Raw genomic sequence first — 25,023 nt, forward strand, 5'->3', positions numbered from 1 at the left:
TTCCTGCTGCCTTATCTAGCCTTACCATATGTTGGAGGTACCTGAAAGCCCTATGGGCTGGATCAGGTGCACCTTAACCTTCAAGGCGAGGTCTTTGTTCTTCAGCACTTTAGCGAGGTCTTGTGCAACATACATTCCCATTGCAATACCTTGTTGGGTTTCTTGATTGCTGCTTCCATGCGCATGGCTGTGGATACAAGCAAAATGAAATCCTTGACAACTTCTATCTTTTCTCTGTTTATTATCTATCATGATTTTGTCTGTTGAAGTATTTGGTTTTCTTTACATGGAATTGTAATCCATGCTGAAAGCCATGGTTCTTTATCTTTATCAGCAAATGCTCATGTCCTCCGTGCTTTCCATCTGCATATCTAGGTTAACAAGTCTTTCTTCAGTTCGATACCTCGAACTTCTTCATATAGCCCAGCTTCTCAGATTACCTGCTGAGCATACAGAGTGAAGCACTATGGTGAAAGGATACAACCTGGATGCACACATCCCCTGCTTTTAAACCAGGCAGGAACCACTTGCTTTGTTTATCTGACTGCCTTTTGGTCGACGTTGCACATGAGACCAATGGTGTGTTATGAAACTCCCATTCTTTTCAATGTTACAGTTTTTAATGACCCACACAGCCAAATGCTGCTGCATCATCAATAAAACTCAAATCACCATCATTCTGATAGACTATGCTTTCCGCCAAGATCCATCTGACGCAGCAGTGTTATCCCTCGTGCCAGGTCCTCATCTGAATCCAGTTCAACTGTCTGGAAGCTGCCTGCCAAAGTACTGTTGCAAATGCTGTTGAAGCACCATCAGTAAAATGTACTTTCACTTGATATTAATAATATTGTTTGATAATCTCCACATTCTGTTGGGTTGCCTTTCTTTGGAATGGGCACAACAGTCTGTTGACCAGGTAGCTACCTTCCCATTTTTTTGGCACAGATGAGTGAGTGCTTCCAGTGCTTCATCAGCCTGTGGAAACATTTTAATTGTTATTCCGTCCATTCCAGTGGATCCTTGTTTTTTCTGATGTCTTCAACCCTTCCTTTAATATCATTGGTCTTATGTACTTCCTTTATTGAATCCAACCAGTTCTTTTTGGTACAGTGCTTCTGTATATTTCTTCCATCATCTTTTGAAGCTTCCTGCATCAAAGTATATAATTGTGTCAATATACTGTTGGATTCAGTTTGCTAGTGTTTTATGAAGATATTTTTATATATTCATAAGAATATTTATTGTTCTGGGGCCCAGAGCAAGATGGCCACCAAGTAGCACACATGGGCAGGACTCCCCAGAGACCAGCACACAAGAGCCACATAATTCTAGCCTCAATCTAAGAACAGTTAGTTCTTATTTCATGGCCCTGCTTGATCCTTGCCTTTGTGAAGAGACCACTGTAGATACGGAGCAACAGCAGTGTGGTGAAGAAAGCAGGAGATCCCTGGCTATCCATTGGAATCATGTATGGGTTCTTAAAAGTTTGTGTTCAAACAAGTAATGATCTACGTGAGGCATCAATTAAGTCCACAACAAAGAAGCACACCAGCCTGTGTGATCCAAAGATGGTGATACCAAAATGAAAATATTATGAAGGGAAAATCTTAAATTATGAACACCCAATTTGTAGAAGGCTGTGGAAGACAGTGGAAACCAAAAGCCCATCAGCATAGTATCTACTCAGATTACACCTCTGTCAGTTCCTTCTAACTTCAGACAAAAGACTCCAACAGCTCTACTATCAGTCAGAGATTGTTGTAAACTTGATTGTGGTGGATCAAGCCATGGTAAAATATGATACTGACACTTGGTTAGATAAGATCCGTCATGACCTAACCTGAATTTGCTCTAGGCTCAAATATTTCTTGCTTGTTCCACAACAGAAATTTCTTCTCTGGCTTTTTAAAATAGTTGGTGGTCTTTTCTTTCTTACTTTTTATTTTTGTCTTTATATTATTATTTTATTCTTTCTGCTTGTTTTTGTCTTTATTGTTTCTGTTAGGTTTCTGAGCTTACGGAGTGCAGGTAGAGTGGATGCATAGAGACAATCGCTGATGCAATGGTTTATCGGGAATGGGGCTGAGAGGGGGAGGGGGAGGGGACTTGGGAATGAAACAGAGTGCAGTGGGGGGAGGGAGCATTCGAACTGACAGTGATGATGGATGTACAACTCTTTTTAAAAAGCTATTCAACTGTGGAAATGTCGTACATGTGACTATTATATCAAGAAAACTACTTTAAAAAAAAGAAAGAAAGAAACCAAACTTGACCTATGATTAGCATGGGTGAAGGAGGAAGAGTTTTTGCTTAGAGGGCTTAAAGTTTATGTTAATGGTGGTAGAAAATTTTGGAAAAGCATATCAATAATGGTTGTCCAACATGAAGAATATGATCAATGGCACTGAATTATACATGTATACGTTGTTTAATTGGAGAATATTTTGTTTTTTTCCCACAATTTAAGAAATTAATAATTACACAAATAAAAATATGTACAAGGAAGAAGAAACTGTTCTGAAATTGAATGTGGTAATGATTATACAACTCTTCTTGATCGTTTTGAACTATTGAATTATATGGTATGTGCAAGAAGTGCCAATAAAACTGTTTTGTTCATTAAGAAATATTGGTCAGTAGTTCTTTTGTAATGTCTGTCTGACTTAGGTACATGATCATATAGAATGAGTGAGATAATATTCCCTCTTCTTCAGTATTTTGGATGAGTTAGAGAAGGGCAGGAGTTAATTATTTAATTGCTTAGTGGAATTTAACGGATTTACATTTGGGTGTGGGCCAGGGAAGAAAAGACTCATTGTAATCAAAGGAAAGCCTTCCTGAAGAGATGAATTTACTAAGAAGTCATCTGACCTTGGGCTTTTCTTTGTGGGAAGGTTTACAACTACTGATTCAATCACTTTACCTGTTATAATTCAGTTCAGATCGAATGCTTCACTACTTAGTACATATTGTAGTAACTATAGTTTGCTTTTCTCTGTAGCGATCTTATTGGTTTGGGAAACCAAGAATGAGAGAGGAAATAGAAGAAAGCCAAAGTACTGTGACATCTCAGAGCAAGTATTTTGAAGCCGTCCCTCCGAATCTGGTGGCAGGTATCTATATGAGACATTTGTCCAAGGTAATGTTCCAAAGGTCCCTCTTTTCTTTGGCCACTGAAAACCACATACTATATATTAGAATTGTTTGTAGCTGTTCATTTCAAGAAAACAAAGTATCTCAATAATAGAGACTCATTTTAAGAGGTGGAGTTCTAATGAAGTATTGATAAATAGAAGATATAAATACATGCTTCTCTTTCCAACTATAGCCTTATTTGCTCTGTAAGGTGTGCATTGCGTTGTATCTCATGAGTTTAGAAACAAATTACTTGAATCTTGAAGCAAATGATATAAAGAAAATAAGTATAAGTTGGGTTGTAGGATGTTTACATTTGGGTGTGGGGTAGGGAAGAACATACCAACTGTAATTAAAGGAAGGCCTTTCTGAAGAGGTGACCTTGGAGGCGAGGACTAATGAATGTGAAGCACCATCATCTGAAAAATCAAAGACAGAGCACACAAAGTAGACAGAACCACACATCAAAGGCCCGGAGATGAAAAGATCATGATGTGTTGGATGGACACGCATCAATACATGTGTCAATATATTTTGAGGGGAAAAGATCACAGAGAAATAATGACAAATGGTTTCATTGTGAAGCCACTGATGGGTATAATGCCCAGGAAGCACATGATCTATGATGTGAAAAGATCATTCTGATCACTGTATGAAAATTGGGGTGTTGGCAGACTGGTTGGTCAGGAGAAGAGTAATAATGGAAAAGAATATCAAATGGCAGTCTCTGTAAGAAGTCTTAGCAGTTGGACCAAGATCATGGTAGTAGCTAATAGAAGACCAAATACTTTTTTCATAGAATTTAAAGTGTTGGGGAAAAGTGGACAGTGAAGGGGAAAGGGGAAACTGAAATTATTCCTAGATGACAAGGTCGAGCAACTGGATGTTCAAATGCCACAGACTCTCCTTAGGAGTTTTATTAGATTTTCACAAATGTTTCTTCATTTGCTGGATGCCAAGAAACTTTAAATAGTTGGTTTCTTTATATAGTTTTCACCAGTTATACTTGTTTTTCTAGAAGATAAGCCTATGGGAGCTCTTCACGCTGGCTTCTCTGAAGTCATTATTAATTTCAAATGGATTTGGTTTGCTTAAGTTTGTTATGATTATTATATTTAGGTTAATAAATGACCTTGGTTTGTAGGTTTTTTAAACATTTTATTAGGGGCTCATACAACTCTTATCACAGTCCATACATAGACATACATCAATTGTATAAAGCACATCCGCACATTCCCTGCCCCAATCATTCTCAAAGCATTTGCTCTCCACTTAAGCCCTTTGCATCAGGTCCTCTTTTTTTTTCCCCCTCCCTCCCCGCTCCCCCCTCCCTCATGTGCCCTTGGTAATTTATACATTGTTATTTTGTCATATCTTGCCCTCCAGAGTCTACCTTCCTCCCCTTCTGTGCCGTCCATTTCCCAGGGACGAGGTCACATGTGGATCCTTGTAATCAGTTCCCCCTTTCCAAACCACTCACCCTCCACTCTCCCAGCATCGCCCCTCACACCCTTGGTCCTGAAGGTATCATACGCCCTGGATTCCCTGTGCCTCCAACCCTCATATGTATCAGTGTACAACCTCTGCCCTATCCAGCCCTGCAAAGTAGCATTCGGATCATGGTAGTTGGGGGGAGGAAGCATTAGGATCTGGGGGAAAGCTGTGTTCTTCATGGGTACTACCTCGCACCCTGACTGACCCATCTCCTCTCCTAAACCCGGTTTGTAGTTTTCTTATAAAACCTTTGCCTGGTTTTGATATCAAGGTATTTCTGTCCTTTAAAATGAATTACAGTGTATTTAATCCTTTTCACTTTTCTGGAAGAGCTTTTGCATAACATATTATTTCTTCCTTTAAATTTTTTATAATCAATGAAGCCATCAATATATGGAATATTCATTGCAGAAAGGCTCTTTTTTTCCTTTTTTTACATTTTATTAGGGACTCATACAACTCTTATCACAATCCATACATATACATACATCAATTGTATAAAGCACATCCATACATTCCCTGCCCCAATCATTCTCGAAGCATTTGCTCTCTACTTAAGCCCTTTGCATCAGGTCCTCTTTTTTTTTCCCCTTCCTCCCCGCTCCCCCCTCGCAGAAAGGCTCTTAACCTTAAATTCAATTTAGTAAATATGTATAAAGTTATTAAAGGCATTTGTTTCATCTAGAGTGATTTTTTTATCAGCCTAGTGAGAGATTATTGATTGTTTTCTATTTGTATTGGCTGCTGTTGTTTTCTTGTTAACTTGATATTTATTATTTTCTTTTACTTACTTGGGGTTTATTATGTTTTTCTTTCTAAAAATTGAAAGGTTACATAACATGCTAACAAACATGCTAACACAAAAGATCACACAAGAGCACTGAAGGCTCTGAAAATTAGTCAGATTAAGAAGGCAGTTCCATTTTTATTCGCACACTCTATATACCACTGTATGACTGCATTTAAAAATAAGCTACTGCATTTATAAACTGATTATCTAATTAGCAGACAAGAACTTCACTGTACAGGATGTATAAGGGTAAAAGTAGGAAAGTCTTGCTACTAGAGTTCCAGGCCACCCGTGCAGAGGCTGATTCCAAACATGGAGGCATGTTTAAACATGTTTCTATGATCAGTTCAGTCAACAAGAGCTGAGTAAGTCAAGTACCTGCAAAAATGAACTCCAATCAAAACAATGGCTTGCAATGGGATCTGCTGAGTGAGCTAAATTCAAGAAGGATATCCTTGGCTTTTCACAAGAAAGAATTCACTCTGAAGCCTGGTTTGTGATCCGAAAGGGTTTTTATAAAGGATAGAAGTCGTTGCAGGTTTCACAGTAAACTGAACACAAGCACACTCATGGCAGCATACATCCCCACATGGTGGCCTGAGGCCCAGGAGAGAGGGAGAGGGGGAGGGATAGAGAGAAGACAGAGAGAGAGAGTCGGCAGCGTGGCTGACCAGAAGGCAGAGGAGCAGCTGGGAAAAAGGACGGTGGTCTCCAGGTTGCAGGTTTTTAGGGTCCTCTGCAGGGAGGCGTGTTTGACAGTACTGGTTGACCGCATTGGCTGAATTAATCCCACCTGGCCTAGATTGGGCCAATCCAGGTGTACTGCCCACCTAGGTGTACCACCTCCTCTGGCTCAGGGCCTGAATTGGCACATGCCCTTTAGCCTTTATCAGTTTCCAGCCTCCTGTAGGAGGTCCCTAGGCATGGAAAAGGAACAACCCTGTATCTTGCTACCTAGCAGATATAGCAACTGTTTTTTAGGACCTCAAGGTGGAGGGGCAGGTCCTTGACTAGATGGATTGATGCCATGGCTGCTACAATGGGCTCCAACATAGAAACACTTGAGAGGACAGCACCGAACAACAATAAATGACAAAGGGAAATGAGACTATCACAGGGGCTGATTGGGAAGATGTTTTCCTAAAGATAAAAACTGCATTGCTGAGAGGAATGGCAAGAAGGTTGCGCTGAGGATTTTTTCCGCATCACATTGCATCTACTCATTCTTGAAGAGTAGCCCCAGCTGTCCAACAAGAACCCCAAACCCTGATCTCACCCCCTTAGATGTCTTTTTGTTCCCCCAAACTCAAAGAACATTTCAAAAAATATCATTCGAGCCCCTTGAGGATCCCCAAACTGCCAGGTTGATGTGTGATTTAAAGAGCTTTGAAGGGGAGGGATCAGAAAGACGGAAACACAGCTGCCTTCGAAGATGCCCAGGCCTACATAAAGGCTATGTCAGTAAACAGAAGCTTCACTTTTGATGTTTTTTTAATCAAAGTTTCCATGATTTTTTAGCAAGACTTTTTTGGTTTACCCTCATAAAATATGAAGTAAAAAATATTAAAATACTAACATCCCAGAAGCATTCAAAAATAGAATAGTTTTATGAACACAATTTTTTTTGCACTCACTACTAATATTTTTAGGGTTTTAAATTTTCCTTTGCTCTCAGTATTTTAGTTTTTTAGGTGTTCTGCACTATAAATTATTCTTTAAGCATTACTTTAGTGATATCATAGAGATTTTGCTGTTATTTTCATTCATTTTTACATGCTCTTGTTTCCCTTTTTAATTTTCCTTTTGACTCATGAGTTATTTAGAAGTGGGTTACTTAGTCTCTGATTATATGCTATAATTTATTTCTTGTTTAAACCCAGTGTGGTCAGAGAAGATATTTTGTATGAATTTGAATTATTTTCTCTTATTTTATGGCCCAGAAGATCCTCTCCATAGATATGTGTTCTGTGAAGAACGTATCGTCTATTGTCATTGAACAGAATGGTACATAAATGGAAATGAAGTTAAATTAATAATGTAATTCCAGTATTCTACATCCTGATATTTTTTTCATTGATGTCTTGATTTGTCAATGTGTCTTTCCATTTCTTTTACGTTTTCCCTCATTCATTTTGAATCTGTTATATTCTCTTCATTGCTTCACAGCCCTTTATCATTAAAATGGCAATCATTATGATTGTTATTTATTTTTAAAGCAAACTAATATTAACCTTATTTATTCCTAAAGCAAATAAAAACCCACATGAAAAATAGAGACAAACATAATAGGCTGATACAGTAGTTGGAAAGTACAGCCTTGGTGATAGACACAAAGCGGGAGATTGCATATAAAACTCTACAAGACCATCTTCTTCCCTGCATACTATTTGTTCAACAACACAAAAGGAACCTATACACCTGGACCTCACCAGATGGAGCACACAGAAATCAAATTGACTACATCTGTGGAAAGAGCCCATGGAGAAGCTCAGTGTCAGCAGTGAATACCAGGCCAGGGACCAACTGTTGATCAGATCAAGTGCACATATGAAAATCAGGCGAAGCTAAAAAAATGACAATAAGTACACAAGAGACAAAATATGACCTTGAATATAGCCTATCTGAATTTCAGGAGCAACTCAAGAACTGATTTGATGCAATTGAATTATGGTGCTGGAAACGAATATTGAAAGTGCCACAGACAGCCCAAAGAACAAATATTCCTTAGAAGTACAGCCAGAATGCTCCTTAAAAGCAAGGCCATTGAGAGACTTTGTCTCATGTACTTTGGACATATCACCAGGGGAGACCAGTCCCTGGCAAAGGACATCATCCTTGCTAGAGGGGCATCAAAAAAGAGGACGACCCTTGGCAAGATGGACTGACATAGTCGCTGTGTCAAACATAACAACTGTGAGGACGCCGAAGGACTGGGTTGTATTTTGTTCTGTTGTGCTTAGCATCCCTATGAGTCAGAACAACAACAGCAGTAATCTGCTCTGGCTTCTGCTGTGCGTGTGATTTTTATGTTTGGTAGTATAATTGGACCACGAATTAAGGCCCTTATGCTTGCTCATATTTTTACATCCGATGCATTGAACACTAATTACGGATGAACTATGCGATGACATCAAGAACATCATAGGTGAAGAGAGCAAAAGATCATTAAAAAGATGAAATTTTCAAGTGGCATCTGCAATAATCCCCTTCCCAGGGCCTTCTGCATGGCAGTAGGGCTATTCATGTCCCTGGTCTATGGGTAAAGGGGATTCAGCAGAGGTTAATCCACATATGTTTCCCCTTCATTATATTTGAGGGGATCAAATGACAAGATACAATGCTCTCTGTCTGATCATAAGGCTATTAAAAGCCCTCAGTTATGATCAGAGGAGATTCACTAAAGGCTTAATCCATTTGTGGACCCTGCAGGTGGTTTCTGTGCTTCCACTGTCATCCAGAGCCTTCTGAAGTCAGGGGTTTACAATTTAAATTTTATGTAAATTATTCAGCTTTTGTCAAAAACTGTAAGTTGAGATCAAGGCATAATTTACCTTGCCTTATTGGTAAATTTTGAATAAAATTGCAAATCAATAGCTTACTCTGTGAGTGGAAAAAAAAACAGAAAAGAAAGAAAATAGTAAAATGAATGGATTAATCTTAACACCTCTGTAAAGATAATGCTGGAAGATCCATCAGTGGTGCATTATATTTATAGATCAATTTGGCAAATGGTTTGAGAATGGTGAGGGTAACAAATGTACAAATGTGCTTAATACAATTGATGTATGTATAGATTGTGATAAGAGTTGTATCAACCCCCAATAAAATGATTTTTTATAAAGATCAATTTAGGTAATGTTGACATCTTCACAATATCAAGCCTTTCTATTCATAAGCAGGGAATATTCCTCCATTTATGTAGGAATTATCTATTTTTATTCCTCTGGTTAGGTTTACTCCTAAGTATTTCATCACTTGAATAGCTATTTTAAATGGTATTTTCCTTGATTTGCTTTGGTATGCATAAATCCTGATTTTTGTATGTTAATCATGAATCATGCCACATTGCTGAATTTTTAAACCATTTCCAACAATTTTCTTACTGAGTCCTTGCAAATTTCCGCGTATATAACCATATCACCTACAAATAGAATTTATTTCTCATTAGCCAACTTCAGTGCTTTTAATTTCCTTTTGTTGCCTGATACCCCTTGCTAAGCCTTCAAAGACAATATTGAATAAGAGTGGACATAAAGGATATCCCAGGAATAATGCGTTTACTCCCTCTCCATGAGCCATATGTCGGCCAGTGGCTTTGCATATATGCCTTTTATTATGTTGAGGGATTTTCTTTCTATTCCTATTTTGTTGAGAGTTTTTATAAGACTTGGGTCTTTGATTTGTCAATGTCTTTTCTGCATCAATCGATGCAATCATATTGTTCTTTTTTTCCCCCGTCTGTTTTATTGTAGTATGGATTTACATTGATGTTTTTCTAATGTTGAACCATCCTGCATATCTGGTATGAATTTCACTTGATCGTGATGTTTTTTGATGTTTTGTTTTTGATATTTTGTTGGATTCTATTGGCTAGGATTTTGTTGAGAATTTGCATATCTATGTTTATAAATGATATTATTCTATAATTTTATTTTCTGATTATTTATTTCCCTGATTTTGGTATTAGGGTTATTCTAGCCCAATAAAATGAATTTGGGAGAGAGTTTGTCATTTTTTCTATTTTCTGGAATAGTTTGAGTAAAACTGCTGTCTGCTCTGAATATTTTTAGAACTCAATGGTAGAGCACTCTGCTCATGAGCTTTTTGTTAAATGTTTTATTATTTATATAATATATAAGCATTGAATAAAAGTAGAATAAGTGTCTTTGTTGAGTTTCTTTGTAGTCGTCTATCCTTCCTCTAAGAAGTATATTGAATTATCCTACTATTATTATAGTGTTGTCTGTTTCTCTCTTCAACTCTAGCATAGAGTTTGATGGATGTATTTTATAGGTCTTTCAATGGGTGCACATATTTTTATTGTGGTGATAGCTTTTTGTTCATTATGTAATGTCCTTCTTTGTCTCTCGTGATGGATTTTCTGTCTTGTTTCCAAATATGAACTAAAATTGCCTGTTGTCTCTGGGACACCATAGTATTTGGGAATTTGTGTTTATTTGATGACCTGGTGGTACTGGAGTGGGTGGATCATGTGGGCATTGTCGTTGCCATCTGGTAGAGTCAGAAAGGAATGAAACAAAAAGGCCAAACAATAGCAGAAAAAAGGGACAGAGACTGCAAATAGATGGAAAAAAACAAGCAAAACATCCCAAGTCAGGACTAGTAGCTACTTACTCTTTCTCAGTCCACTAGGAATGCAGCCACAAGTGCGTGAAGGTAACCAGGGGGTATGGATTATGGAGAGTGGGGGATGATGCCACCCCTCTTTCATTCTTTGTCTTCACTGGTGGTTTATTTTAAAAAAACAAACACCTCAATCCAGCACCATAGCTGCTTTCAGCCCCAGGAAACTCCAGGAGGTTGCAGCCTCCACTGCTGCCAAGTGCACAAATGTTAGGTTGGCCCCTTTGGGTACCTGTGGGGGAAGGGCCCAGGATTTGAAGAATTATGGAGGATCCAGTCGCTTTGTCTTCAGCTTTCCATGTAGTGTGGCACTCCTCACTGGTCCATCCCCCTTTTCAGCCTGAAGTACGTGGGTGGGATGTATAAGCTCCTGCTGGGTGTATGAGAGTGGACAATAGCGGCATCCACCATATAGAGAACAAAGTGATGGGGGGCCTATTTTCTTATTGTCAGGAACCAGTGATTGCTCTGTGTTGTGGGTGGAGCTGTTCACCTAGCAGAGAATTCATTCTTTTGCTTTATCTCTGTGTGCCTATTCCATCCTTTATTTGCTCTATCACCTTGGCCCACTTATTTATCTTCTCCTCAGAGATTCAAGGCTCCAGCTATTCCTCTGTGTGTGTTCTCATATCTTTGATGCAGAGGATTTGTACCATCCCTCTTTCATCCTTTGTCTGTTGGTGATTTATTTAAAAAACAAAACCCAAGCCAGCACCACAGCTGCTCCATAGGAGAAAGATGCGACTTTCCACTACCTTCTAGAGTTATAGTCTTGGAAAGCCCCAGAGGCAGCTCTGCCCTGTCCTATAGGGCTGCTGAGTCTCTGAGTTGAATCAACTTGATGGCAGTGAGTGATAACTTAGTGCAGTGGTTCACAACCTGTGGGTCGTGACCCCTTTTGGGGTCAAATGACCCTTTCACAGGGATCACCTAATTCATAACAGTAGAAAAATTACAGTTATGAAGTAGCAGTGAAAATAATTTTATGGTTGGGGGTATGCCCACAACATGAGGAACTGTATTAAAGGGTCACAGCATGAGCAAGGCTGAGAACCACTGGCTTAGAGGATATACCTTAAAGGAGAGATATTGACTGAAAAAGATGGCAGAATTATCAGTATATAAAAGTAATAAGGAATCCTGGTGGTGTCATGGTTAAGCATTGGGCTGTGATCCACATGGTTGGCAGTTCAAGATCACCAGCAGCTCCATGGGAGAAAGACTGGGCTTTCTACTCTAAACAGTTACATACTCAGAAATCCACAAGGGGGTCACATGAGTCAGCACTGACTCAATAGCAATGAGTTTGGTGTATACATGATAAAATAATCCTAGTAGCACAGCAGTTAAACATTCGGCTACTTACTTACTTGTGGGGGGATTATACCCACCTAGTGGCTCCACGGGAGAATGACCTAATGATGTGCTTCTGTAGAGATTACACCACGGGAAGCTTGACGAAGCAGTTGTGTTTGACCACATGGAAGGATTATGAATTGAAATGGCCTTGAGAGCACTCAACAGCAGGACATAATCAAATTAACGCACAGAGGCTGTTTTGTCTTTTGTAGGTAATAGTGAAAGTTATCGAATTATCCTTTCTTTATCTCACAGGAATATCATGACAAAGTAGCAGTAAATGACTTAACTTGGAAGATCTATCCAGGTCAGATTACTGTTCTTCTAGGACATAATGGGGCAGGAAAGTCTACTACTTTGTCCATTCTCACTGGTATGTATTCAAGTTCCTTCTAAAGCTGTGACTCAGTCAATGATATTTATTTTTAAGTGTGTTGCCATTTCAGTAATGCCTAAACTTAATGTTTTAATCATTGACAACCAAGATGTGCCAGGTGATACAGTAATTCCATTCATTTGTTTGATTAAAATACTCATATGCCATGTCTATTTATAGGAATTGATAATACAGTGGTGATGGTCAGGTCCTTACCCTAAAGTTTATGCTCCAGTAGGGGATACAGACAAATTTGGAATTTTCAGGATAGCATAATTAAGAAGAATGTTGTATGATTAAGGTGTTATTCCTCTATAAAATGAGAGTTTAGGTAAGCACTGGACTGAAATACTTTTTAACTTGCCCTCATATTTGCCAGTTTACTTACATTTTCTGGTGTACTGTATTGGTTCACATGACTTTGGGTTTCTTTTTCACCTTAATTTTTAAGTCACTGCTATCAAGTTCATTTTGACTCATAGCAACCCTATAGGGTAGAGTAGAACTGCCGATGTTCCTGGAGTTATAAATCTTTAGGAAAGCAGATAAACCAATCTCTCTCTGTGGAACAGCTGATTGATGGGTTTGAACTGCTAAAGTTATAGTTAGCAGTGCAACACTTATCCAACAGCCCCACTGGAGCCAAATAGTCATATATAACTCCTCTATTTTATTAAATAATATTTAATAAATATATATATCCAATCTATCCCTTCCCTACCCTTACAGTTCTGTTGTTCAATCCCATTGGTGTGGCTATAAAATCACCAGTGCTGTCTACTCCCTGCCTTCCTCCCTCCCCCTCAGGGAACCCATACTCCTATCTCTGTCTTTGAGGGCTCCTCTATCTTGACTACCATGCACCCAGCAATCTTAAATGTACAAATGAACATGGGCAAATCTAACATGACCAATGAGGTGTATCACGTAAGGACTTTAATAGCAAGGGGAGGAAATCTTAACAAACTAGAGCAGTGGTTCCCAACCTTCCTAATGTCATGACCTTTTCATGTAGTTGTGGTGACCCTCCAATCATAAAATTATTTTTGTTGCTCCTTCATAACTGTAATTTTGCTACTGTGATGGATCAGGCAACCTCTATGAAAGGGTCATTTGACTCCCCCCCCCAAAGGGGTCACGACCTACAGGTTGAGAACCGCGGAACTAGAGGATAGTTATGTGGTTCATCAGTGCCACACCACAGCCTGGATTTATCCTCCATTCCATGAGGTCCTTCAAAGAGGGACTGTCCAGTTACCTTGCTGGTGGGCTATGGGTCTGCACTACATCCACTCCTCTTGGTATCACTTTGGAGGTGGGTTTTTTGAACTTCTGATACCTCTTCCCATCAATACCCCATGATCACACAGGCTATTGTGCTTCTTACATGTGGGCTTTATTTCTTCCCTGCCAGATGATCACTCATTTAACTACATGTCTTTAAGACCCAAGATCTATAGCTTTTGATAGCCGGACACCATTAACTTTCTTCACCACATTTGCTTATGCACCCATTTTGTCTTCAGACAGTGTCAGGGAGGTGGGTATCATACAATGCCACATTATTAGTATTCTTATACTGAGGTAAGATTTAAGTAGAGGCCCAAAGTCCATCTTCTTCCTTGTTGATTTACATATATATACATGCATATATAAATTAATACTCATTATATATATGGTTTTGTTTTTTCCTTCTACCCCACAATCATGTTTGCCTATCATTCACCTCTCAGTAATTCTTCTCAGATACAATTAGACTGATCAAACATGCCCAGAAAAACTATACCCTCCTTGCTATCCATTTTATAACTCTTTTTAAATTTTATTTTCATTTTAGAACTCTTACTATTTCTCTGTACCCAACATTATTGGCTCCCCGCTTACCTCCCCCCAACCCTCCTCCCCTCCCATGCCACTCAGGAACCATCGGTCTGGCTGCTGTCTCTGTAAGACTGCTCATCCTGAATTTCTGTATAGATCAACATCAAATAAATAAATAAAGGATTAAAACAACAACAACAGACAGACAGACAGCCACCAGACTAACAGGGATCATGACACAGAGCAGCATTCATGTCCAAAAGGCGAGTTTCCCATAAGTCCACGTTGTTATTCCTGCAGTCTGTGATGGAGCAGTCTTGTGCTCCCCCACCCCCCATTTATGCCTTAGACTTTCAGTGTGGCCCCCTTGTGAGTAACCCCTAACCAGTTCAGGTGGGGTGCAGGTGCTGCCCACTGGTTCAGATGTCTACAATTGTTCCTCGTGGACTTCATGGCTTCACTCCCATCATTGGTCTATTATACTTTCCTCTTGATTTGCCCCAATGTGGGTGCGTAAGACCAGTCACTTTCCCAAAACTGTATCTTCAGGGCTGCCCACTGCAATGTTGTCATCTAGGGAGAGGCTCCAGCTGAGGCTGACCACCACCAGTGAATGAGAGTTCCTATCTCACCACAACCCCTCCAACATTTGTTGCTTTCTGTTTGTGTTTTTGTTTTTTAATTGGGCTAACTTTGTGGATGTAAGGTGGTATCTCATACTTGTTTTGATTTGTATTTCCTGGACGGCTAACGATCGGGAACATTTTCTCATATGGTTATTGGCCATTCAGTTATCTTCATTTGTGAATTGCCTTCTTGTTGTAAGCTTGAAGGATTCTGTAGATTTTAGTAATAAGTCCTTTTTCCAATATTTCATTACTAAATATCTTTTCCTGATCTGTGGGATCTCTTGTTACTCTCTTGATGAAGTCTTTCAATGTATACAAGTGTTTTATCCTTAGAATGGCCCACTCATCTATTTTATCTTCAACTGAGTGTGTATCCTTCCTAATTTCTGATAGCCCATGTATTCCCTGTGCTAAGGTTCTTAGCTTTGTCCCATTTTTCACATTGATTATCTAATGGTTTTGGGTTTTATTTCAAGAGACTTTGCAGAGCCATTTCTCTCATTACTCTTCAATCAAGCTGCAACCTGATTAAATTCCACCACTCATTCCCATTGGCCGACTTGGCATGATAAACCTATGTGAACACTTACCAAAGGATTACCTCTGCAGAAAAGGACTTTAACAATCAAGTAGATAAGATGACATGCACTGTGGAAACTAGTCCTCCTCTTCCTCCACCACTTCTGTCTTTGCCCAATGGGCACATGAACAAAGTGGACATGGTGGCAGGAATGGGGGTTATGCATGGGCCCAGCAACATGGACTTTCCCTCACCAAGGCTGACTTGGCCACTGCCACTACTGAGTGCTTTCCGCAGTAGAAGTCAACACTGAATTCAAGATATGGGACCATTCCTCAGGGTTATCAACCAGCAACCTGGTAGCAGGTTGATTACGTAGGACCACTTCTATAATGGAGGGAACAGCATTTTGTTCTTACTGGAATAGACACCTACTCTGGATATGGATTTGCTTTCCCTGCACATGATGCTTCTGCCAAAACTACCATTCGTGGACTTATAGAATGCCTTGTCCACCAGAATGGCACCCCACATAGCATTGCTTCAGATCAAAGAACTCACTTCACAGCAATGGATCCATGTCGATGGAATCTCCTCGTTGTATCATGTTCCTCATCATCCTGAAACAGCTGGCTTGATAGAACGATGGAATGGCCTCCTAAAGAAACAATTACACTGCCAGCTAAGGTGACAACATCTTGCACGGCTGGGGCAATGTTCTCCAGGAGGCTGTATATGCTCTAAACCAGTGACCAATATATGGTGCTGTGTTTCCAATAGGCAGAATTCATGGGTCCAGGAACCAAGGGGTGGAAGTCAGAGTATAACACTCACTAATACTCCTAGTGATCCTGTCCCAGCAACACTATGTTCCTAAGGCCTGGCAGTCCTAGTTCTGAAGGATTAAACTCTCCCACTTACTTAGTGGGCTGCCAGTCGAGAATTGCCCCCAGCCACTTTGGGCTCCTCATGCCTTTGGATCAACAGGTCAAGAAGGGTGTCACTGTACTGAGTGGTGTAATTGATCCTGATTACCAAGAAGAAATTGGACTGATGCTACATAATGAAGGTAAATAAAAATATGTCTGGAATCCAAGTGATCCCCTAAACCATCTCTTAGTACTACAATGCCCTGTGATTAAAGGAAATGGTAAACTACAGCAACCCAATCCTGATAGGATGCCTAAGACCCAGACCTTTCAGGAATGTAGGTCTAGGTTACCCCACCAGGCAAAAAACCACAGCCAGGGCAAAGGTAATACAGAATGGGTAATGGAAGAAGGTAGTTCTTACCTTTCAGTTATGACCATGTGATCAATTGCAAACACGAGGTTTGTGATTGTCAGCATATTTTCTTTATTTGTGCTTATTGAATGTCGTTCCTTTGTTGATTTACAGTATAACAGATAAAAATAGATTCAGTATATTTTCATTTTTATATATGATAGATGTATGATGTTAGGTGTAAGTGTGATTTCATTAATGTCTGGAAATTATATATGGTTAAAGAATTGTGTGCAAGTGCCAAGTTAGCAAGGGGTGGACTATGATAGTAGGTTTATCATGCCAACTAGGCTAATAGGAACATGTGGGTGGAGTTTAATTAGGTCACATCTTGATGTCAACAAGATAAATGACTCTGTAGGACCCACCCCTATTTCTCTTGCTCCCTGGTGATCTGAACAGCGTGCTGCTGCTGTAGCTAGTTCTCTGCCTCAACCTGTGTGCTACACTACCTGTAGGCCAAGCCAATCCATGGATCTTGTCACTAGAGCTTAAGGCTCCTTCAAGACTTGCTTCACCACGCTGTTGGTGCGTACATAGCTTGAGTGTGAGACGGGTGGATCCTGTCACTGTGCTTGAGTTCCAGATCCCATCAGGGCCTGCCTCAATAAGCTCCTGAGCTTCTGACTGTTGCTGACCCACCGTGCTGCCTGCTACCTGAGGGCAGATTCTGCCTACCTTGCCTGAGGGAAGACTCCACTGTCTGCTTCCTTGACACTGGACCCAGCAGCCCAAGTGAGTTGAAGGTCTTCTAGTATATTAACTGTTCCACAAAAGTGAGCTGAACTGAGCCCTCTGTACTGCTGAGTGGACAAATTATATATATATGGTGTCCTCATTTTGTTTCTCTAGGGAACCCTAACACATTTAAATCATGTTTTAAAAATAATTTTATTAGGGGCTCACACAACTCTCATCACAATCCATACATACATCCATTGTGTCAAGCACATTTGTACATTTGTTGCCATCATCATTTTCAAAACATTTTCTTACTACTTGAGCCCTTGGTATCCACTCCTCATTTTTCCCTTCCCTTTCCCTTCCTTTCCCCCTCTCTCATGAACTCTTGATAATTTATAAAGTATTATTATTTTTTCATGTCTTGCATTATCCGATGTATCCCTTTACACCCTTATGTGTTCTCCATCCCCCTGGGAGGGGTTATAGATAGGTCATTGTGATCAGTTTCATCTTTCTCCCCTACCTTCCCCTTAACCTCCTGGTATGGCTACTCTCAATATTGGTCCCGAGGAGTTTAACTGTCCTGTATTCCCTGTGATTCCAGCTTTTATCTATACCCATGTACATGCTCTGGTCTAGCCAGATTTGTAAGGTAGAATTAGGGTCATGATAGTGGGGGTGAGGAAGCATTAAAGAACCAGAGGAATGGTGTTTGTGTCCTTGGTGCTATACTGCACCCTGACTGGCCTGTCTTCTCCCCATGACCCTTCTGTAAGGGGATGTCCAATGTGGTGAAGACAGCTGATGGTTCCTGGCTATCATAAGATATAGCGATTGGGGTCTTAAAGGCTTGAAGATGAACATGGGGTCACCGTGCTTCCATGTGAAATAAACCCACATGAAAGAAGCACACCAGCCTATGTGATCATGCAGTGTCAACAGGATCAGGTATCAGGCATCAAAGACCCAGAACAAAAAATCACGTCAATGTGAATGCAGGAGGAGTACAGAGTGGAGGCCCAAAACCAATCTGTAAGCAATTGAACACAAGGTCTTCGATCCACCATGAATATGTTCTTGTGCATGAAGTAAGAGTCTTGTTTCCTTCTTCTGCAGACTGATACCCAGTTTTTCCAGCACCATTTGTTGAAATGGGCATTTGCTTCCCGTATGATATTTTTGTGCCTTTGTCAAAGATCATTTGTCAATATGCTGCTGTTTTGATTTCTCGATTTTCTGTTCTTATCTATTGGTCCAAATATCTATCATACCAGTGCCATGCTGTTTTGACAGCTGTGACTATATCATAAGTTTGAAGTGAGATAATGCAAGCCCACCCACTTTGTTCCTCGAGAATTTCTTTGCCAATATTGGGCTTCTTTCCATTCTATATGAGGTTGGTAGTCATTTTTTTTTCATTTCTTTGAAAAATAATGTTGGAATTTCATTGAATTTATATAGTACCGTGGACAGACTGACATCTCTACAATATTGTGTCTTTCAATCCACGAGCATGGAATATCTTTCCACTTGTGAAATCCCTTTTAGTTTTTTGTAATGATGTTCTATCATTTTCCTTATATAGATCCTTTGGGGATTTTTGGTTAGGAATATCCCTAGATATTTCAGTTTATGCTTGGCTACGCCCATCTTGTATCTTTTTTTCTGTCATCCCATCAGTGGTGTATGACAATCATTTGGCTTCTGATTGTTGATCTGATACCCTGCTACTCTACCATATTCCTCTATCATTTCCAACAATCTTACTGTGAAGTCTTTGGGGTTCTCAAAATATAAAATCATGACATCGGCAAGTAACAAAAATTTTACTTCTTCTTTCCCCAAGCACATACCTTTGATATCCTTCTGTTTCCTTATATTATTAGCTAGTACCTCCAAAATGATGTTAAATAGAAGTGGGGACAAGGGACATCCTTGTTGGGCCCCCTTATTTAGTGGGAATGTATTCCTCTTTTCTTCATTAATTATAATGCTAGCTGTTGGTTTTCCATATATAGCTTTTGAGTGTCTTAATTAGGAATGGGTGTTGAATGTTGTCAATTGTTTTTTCTGCATCTAGTGATATTATCATGTGGTTCTTGTCCTTTTTCTTGTTAATTTGATGGATAATGTTATTTTTTTTTCCATTTGAAAGCAGTCACTGTTTTATTAAGAGACCAGATTACAAAAATAATCATGGCAGGCAGATACCTTAGTTCATCCTTCTAATAAGCCTGTTGATCTGGTCTTCCCTGTTGCCTGCGTCTCCACCTTCTACGAAATGGGTGGTCTTTTTCTTCATCTCAGGTCCACAGGAAGTTATTTGCTTCTTTGAAACGTTTCCCAACAGTATAGATCTCATGAATCAGACCCTCCATGCAAATGATGCCATACTTACCAAGACACCGTGCAATCAGCGTGTTATCTGTCAGGGCAATACGCTTCTTATTGATTTTGCCATAGCCATGCTTGTAGATGAGTTCATTCACTGACTTCAGGTTTGGGTACCCCCATGCAATGTATGGTTCCACAATCCTCAGCATGTTAATTGAAGCCTTGTTAAGCTTAACAAAGGTGCCATTGAAAATCTGGCGAAGGCGAAGAAGCTGCAACACTTTTCGAACCTTCGGGCTCACACCATTGAGACCTGTGATCCTGATAACAAATGCCAGCTTGGGCTCTCCAGGCACATAGAAATTGCCAGCTTTCCTTGCCATGTGAGCCATTCGGATTTTGGTTCTGTACATCTGCCTGTATTCCTTGTGATAGTGCTTAGCTTTCTCATAGATCAGCTTCCTCCTTGCCTTTTGAAGCATCTTTTGGGCAAACTTCTTTCTTAGGCGTTTGATCTTTAATTCTGCGAAATTCTTTCGCTTTTTCTTAAGGGTCTCTGGAACAGCAGGTGCCTTCTTCTTCTTCTCCGCGACAGCCTCCATGGTTCCTGCCGGTTAAAAAAAAAAAGGGTGTTGTTATTTTTTTAATATTGAACCATTCATTGACCCTGCCATTCATTGACATGGTATGAATCCCACTAGGTCATGATGGATTTTGTTTTTGATAAACTTTTGTATTCTATTGGTAAAAATTTTCTTGAGGATTTTTCATCTTTGTTCATTAGAGATATTGGTGTTTAATTCTATATTCTTATGGGATCCTTGCATGGCATTGGTTTTGGTGTTTTACTAGCTTCACAGAATGTGTTTGGGAATTTACCATCCTTTTCTATGTTGTGAAAGAGTTCGTGTAGGATTGATGTCAAATCTTCCCTGAATGCTTGGTAGAATTCTCCCTGGCCCAGGGTTTTTTTTTTTTCAGTGTGGGTGTGTGTGTGTGGGGGGGGGGGGTCCTTAATTACCTTATCTATCTGTTTCTTCTTTTGCTATCATTCTATTCAGGTTCATGATATCCATGTAAGATGGTTTGTAGAGGGTTTGTTTTTCCAGGTCCATGTCCTCCAAGTTAATGAATTAGTTGGAATACATTCTTTCATAAGACTGTGTAATTAGTCTTTTCATCTCATTGGGCTCCATGGAAATTTACCCTGTTTCATCCCCCATCGTGGTTATTGATAACTGCTCCTTCCTATCTCTTGTTAGGTTTACTAGCAGTTTGTCAATTCCTTTCAATGAAGCAGCTTTTTACTGAGTTAATTTTTTCTGTTCCTTTTCTTTTGCCATTAGATGGCTCATCCTGAGTATTTCAACCACTGAAGGTTTTGTCGTAGGGTATTAACCACGTCTCTCTTTCTTTTTCATATTTGCATTTATCACTATCAAGCATCCTCTGATGACTGCCTTTGATGTATCCATTAGGTCTGAATATGATGTATTCTCATTCTTATTAGTTTATATAAACTTCCTAATTTTGTCTCTAATTTAGGACAAAACCCAGTCCTTTTTCAGAGGTACAATGCTTAGCTTCCATGTATTTTCCCTTGTTTTCTTTTTCTTCTTCTTCATTTATTTCTTTCTTTAAAGTGTAATGGTCAGAAAAGGGAGTCTGTGTGCCCTCTATATGTTTGAATTTACTCAAGCTTGACTTATGCCCCAGCATCTGGTATATTTTTTAATACATGTCATGTGAACTTGGAAAGAAGGAGGGTTTTTTGTTGCTTTTAATTTGGGTTGAGAACTCTAAATATATCTATCAGGTCGAGTTGTCTGATTGTAGTGTTTAGCTGTGTAGTCACTCTGCTTGGTTTATTTCCTGCTGATCTCTCTTTCTTGGAGAGCGGTTTATTGAAGTCTCCTACTATGCTTGTCGATCCTGTGATTTTTTTTTGTCATCTAGGATTTGGTTGATGAACTTTGTGGATCTTTCATTGGGCACTACATGTTAATTATGTGCACGGGCTCTTGGTCTGCCGCTCTTTTATATTGGGCCCATACTTATCTCTTGTTATGTCCTGCACTCTTTACATTGCCATTCACTTGATATACGTTCTGCCATCCTTTAACCCTGTGTTAGACAGGGCTCCCTAGAGAAACAAAACCAGGACACTTGTGATTTTGTGTAGGTAGGTAGGTAGACAGATAGATAGATAGATAGAATAGATAGATGATAGCTAGATAGCTAGATAGCTAGATAGCTAGACAGCTAGATAGATAGATAGATAGATAGATAGATAGATAGATAGATAGATAGATAGATAGATAGATAGATAGATAGATAGATAGATAGATAGATAGATAGATAGATAGATAGATAGAAACAACATAAAGGAATATAACAGCTAATTAGTCCAAACAGCAGTACAGAGGGTTCAGTTCAACTTACTTCCATGGAATAGTTAATATATTGGAAGTTCTTCAACTCACAAGGGTTGCTGGGCCCAAGGTCAAGGAGGCAGACAGCTGAGTCTTCCCTAGGGCAATTTAAGTAGTCTGGCCACAGAAAGTAGGGCAGGTCGCCAACAGTCAGCAGCTCAGGAACTTAGAGAAGCAGTCCAGATGGGATATCGAACTCAAGCAATGCAAGACAACAGGATCCAATTGCCTCAAGCTCAAGCAATGTATACACCAGTAGGAAGGTAAAGCAGGTCTCAAAGGAACCTTATGCTCCAGTGGCATGATCCAGAGCTTTGCTGTCCCACAGGTAGTGTAGCTCACAAGTTGAGGCACAGAACTAACTAAAGCAGCCACCCACTGGTCTGATCACCAGAGATCAAAGGAGAGAGGAGCAGGACTTGCTGAGCCATTTATCTCTTTGCCCTCCAATCAAACTACTACCTTATTAATCTCCCATGTTCTTATTGACCAGTTTGGCACAATAAACCTACCTATCACAAACCCTCAATCTGTGTTTGTCTGTGGACTTGAGATATGTCTCTTGAAGACAGCATATTGATGGGTTTCGTTTCCTAATCCAGTCTGCTAGTCTTTGTCTTTTAATGGCTGAATTCAGACCTTTGAAGCTCAGAGTAATTCTATTCATCAGGGGATTCTTTGTTGCCATCTTGTACCTTTTATGTTAGGCATTTTCTTACCTCCCTCCTTGGGTGTGTGTTGTGTATGTGTGGAGGATTTATAATTGCCTTCTTTCCTCTGTTGGATCAAAAAAGTTTTGGGCATTGCTTTCAATGCCATGACTTCTGGATAATATTACACTATACAGTAGCCTAATGGTTATGTTCTGTGGATGTTGGTCTTCTGTCCAAAGTGAATTGGAAAGTGATCTTTCTGGTGCTGGTTTTTTTTTTTTGTTTTTTGTTGTTTTTTTTAATTTTCTCTGAAATGTTCCATATCTGAGAAAACTCAAACCTTCCCCTCAATTTTGATGGTGAGTTTGGTGGAGTAGAGGATTCTTGGGCTGCAATTATTCTCCTTCAACTCCCTGAAGCTGCTACTCCATTCTTTCCTCTTCTTACGGGTTTCTGCTGATAAGTCTGAGCATCTTCTTATTTGATTACCCTTATAAATGACTATTTTTTTCTCTAACTGATTTTCTCTTTTTCCTCCAAGTTGGATAATTGGACTGCTATATCCCTGGGTGTGTTCTTTCTGGGATTCAGTCTAACTGGTGTCCTCTCTGTTTCCTGGATGATTGTCAGATCCTCTTTTATTATATTGGGGAAGTTTGCTTCCAGGAATACCCTTGCTGTTTTGGCTGTTGATTTCTTCATTACATCTTACTCTGGTATCCCAATTTTTGGATATTGTTTCTCTTCATAGTTTTCATTGTTCTCAGGTTTTCTTCAGCTTCTTTGATGATCTTGTTTGATTGTCTTTCATGTTTGTTAATTCTGCTTGGTTATCTTCATGGTTGCTGATATGGTCCTCTGCTTCTTCCAACCTATTGGTCAGGTCTCTTACTATTTTCTTTGATTCTGCTGCATCATCCTTGTATTTCCCTTCAGTATGTGTACTCTATCCTCTCTATTTTTTCATCTTTCTTTTATATTGATTCTGTCATATACTTTATGACTCTAAGCAGTATTCTGAAGCTTTCTCTCTGTAGTGATTCAAAGTCCACTTATGTATGTCACTAGGTTCATGTCCTGTTCAAACATTGCAATTAGTTTCTCTTACTTCCTTGAATTGACTGCTGCTGTGGGTTGTCGTCTGCATTTTGGTGGAGCTGGAGGTGGTACTTTTCATGTGGTATTTAGAGGGCAGGGGACAAGCCCTGTGTTTTCCATCTCTAAGGATAAAACAAATAAGTCTAAGAATTACCTGGAGCCAGCTACATCATGGTTTCAAGCTGCCTCTACTGTTCACTGGGGCTGTGTCTCTCCCTAGAAAGCTGGAATTATCTATCTGGAGGTCCTATCTGCACCCTTGTTATTAGGGGGATATGCAGAAGCTCTGTAATGGGATGGTCCCAGTAGAGATTAAAATCTGCTGGTCATTGCAGTCTCCAGCATCCAGCAGCTCCAAAGACCCTGCAGACGTCTTTGTGTTTCCCTAAAGGGGCAGTCTATCCTGGGCCTCCTCCAAGCATGGGGGTAAATACTCAAGGAATGCCTGTGGGCTGGTAGCACCCAGGCTTGGGCAAGTCACTGGGGGGAGGGAGGTAGAGTGCACACAAACAGCTGGCAGCATGGGGAAGGGGCTGTTAGGGTGCAGGCTTCGGGCTTTTTGCTTGGGGGGAGGAGGAGAGAGTGAGCACAAGCAGCTGACGCAGGAACTCGTGGGTAGATAATATCTGCCAGACTCCCTTGTTGACCCTGAACTTCCTGAAGGGAGTGTGTAGTGTAGCCATTCAATTACAAGTGCTTATAACAGAAGCCTCTTGATCGTAGGTTACTACGTGACTAAGGACTCGCCACTCCTTACATATGGTCCAAGGTAGAGAAGACTATTGTAGTGGGTGCCTCAGGGAGGTGGGGTTTTCTAGAAGGCCACTGAGTAACCCTGTCTACTGAGTTCAAATTTCTCTGGTGGGGACAGAAGACCTGTGTTATCTTTCTCAGAAGAAATAAGAATAAATCTACCTACAACCTAGAACCAGATTCAACATGAGTTTGAGCTGCATCTCTGACTCTGTCTCTGCCTCTGGCTCCCTCCCTGTGTTGTTGGAACTATCTCTCTGGAGGTCCTAACTGTTCCCTTGCTATTGGGAGAGT

At 40.0% G+C, this 25,023-nt stretch overlaps 1 protein-coding gene and 1 pseudogene across 1 annotated transcript in view; one reads left to right on the forward strand and one right to left on the reverse strand.

The window, feature by feature from the left end:
- LOC142422893 (phospholipid-transporting ATPase ABCA3-like) overlaps positions 1-25,023 on the forward strand; it is a 186,061-nt gene that overhangs the window by 75,766 nt on the left and 85,272 nt on the right. Inside the window, exons 7-8 of the mRNA XM_075528113.1 lie at positions 3,005-3,142; positions 12,401-12,518. Of these exons, the coding sequence (XP_075384228.1) occupies positions 3,005-3,142; positions 12,401-12,518 (256 nt within the window). The remainder of the gene's footprint in view (positions 1-3,004; positions 3,143-12,400; positions 12,519-25,023) is intronic.
- LOC142423168 (large ribosomal subunit protein uL30 pseudogene) lies at positions 19,763-20,422 on the reverse strand (annotated as a pseudogene).

This window comes from Tenrec ecaudatus, chromosome 12, assembly GCF_050624435.1.
Source record: "Tenrec ecaudatus isolate mTenEca1 chromosome 12, mTenEca1.hap1, whole genome shotgun sequence".
Lineage (NCBI taxonomy): Eukaryota > Metazoa > Chordata > Mammalia > Afrosoricida > Tenrecidae > Tenrec > Tenrec ecaudatus.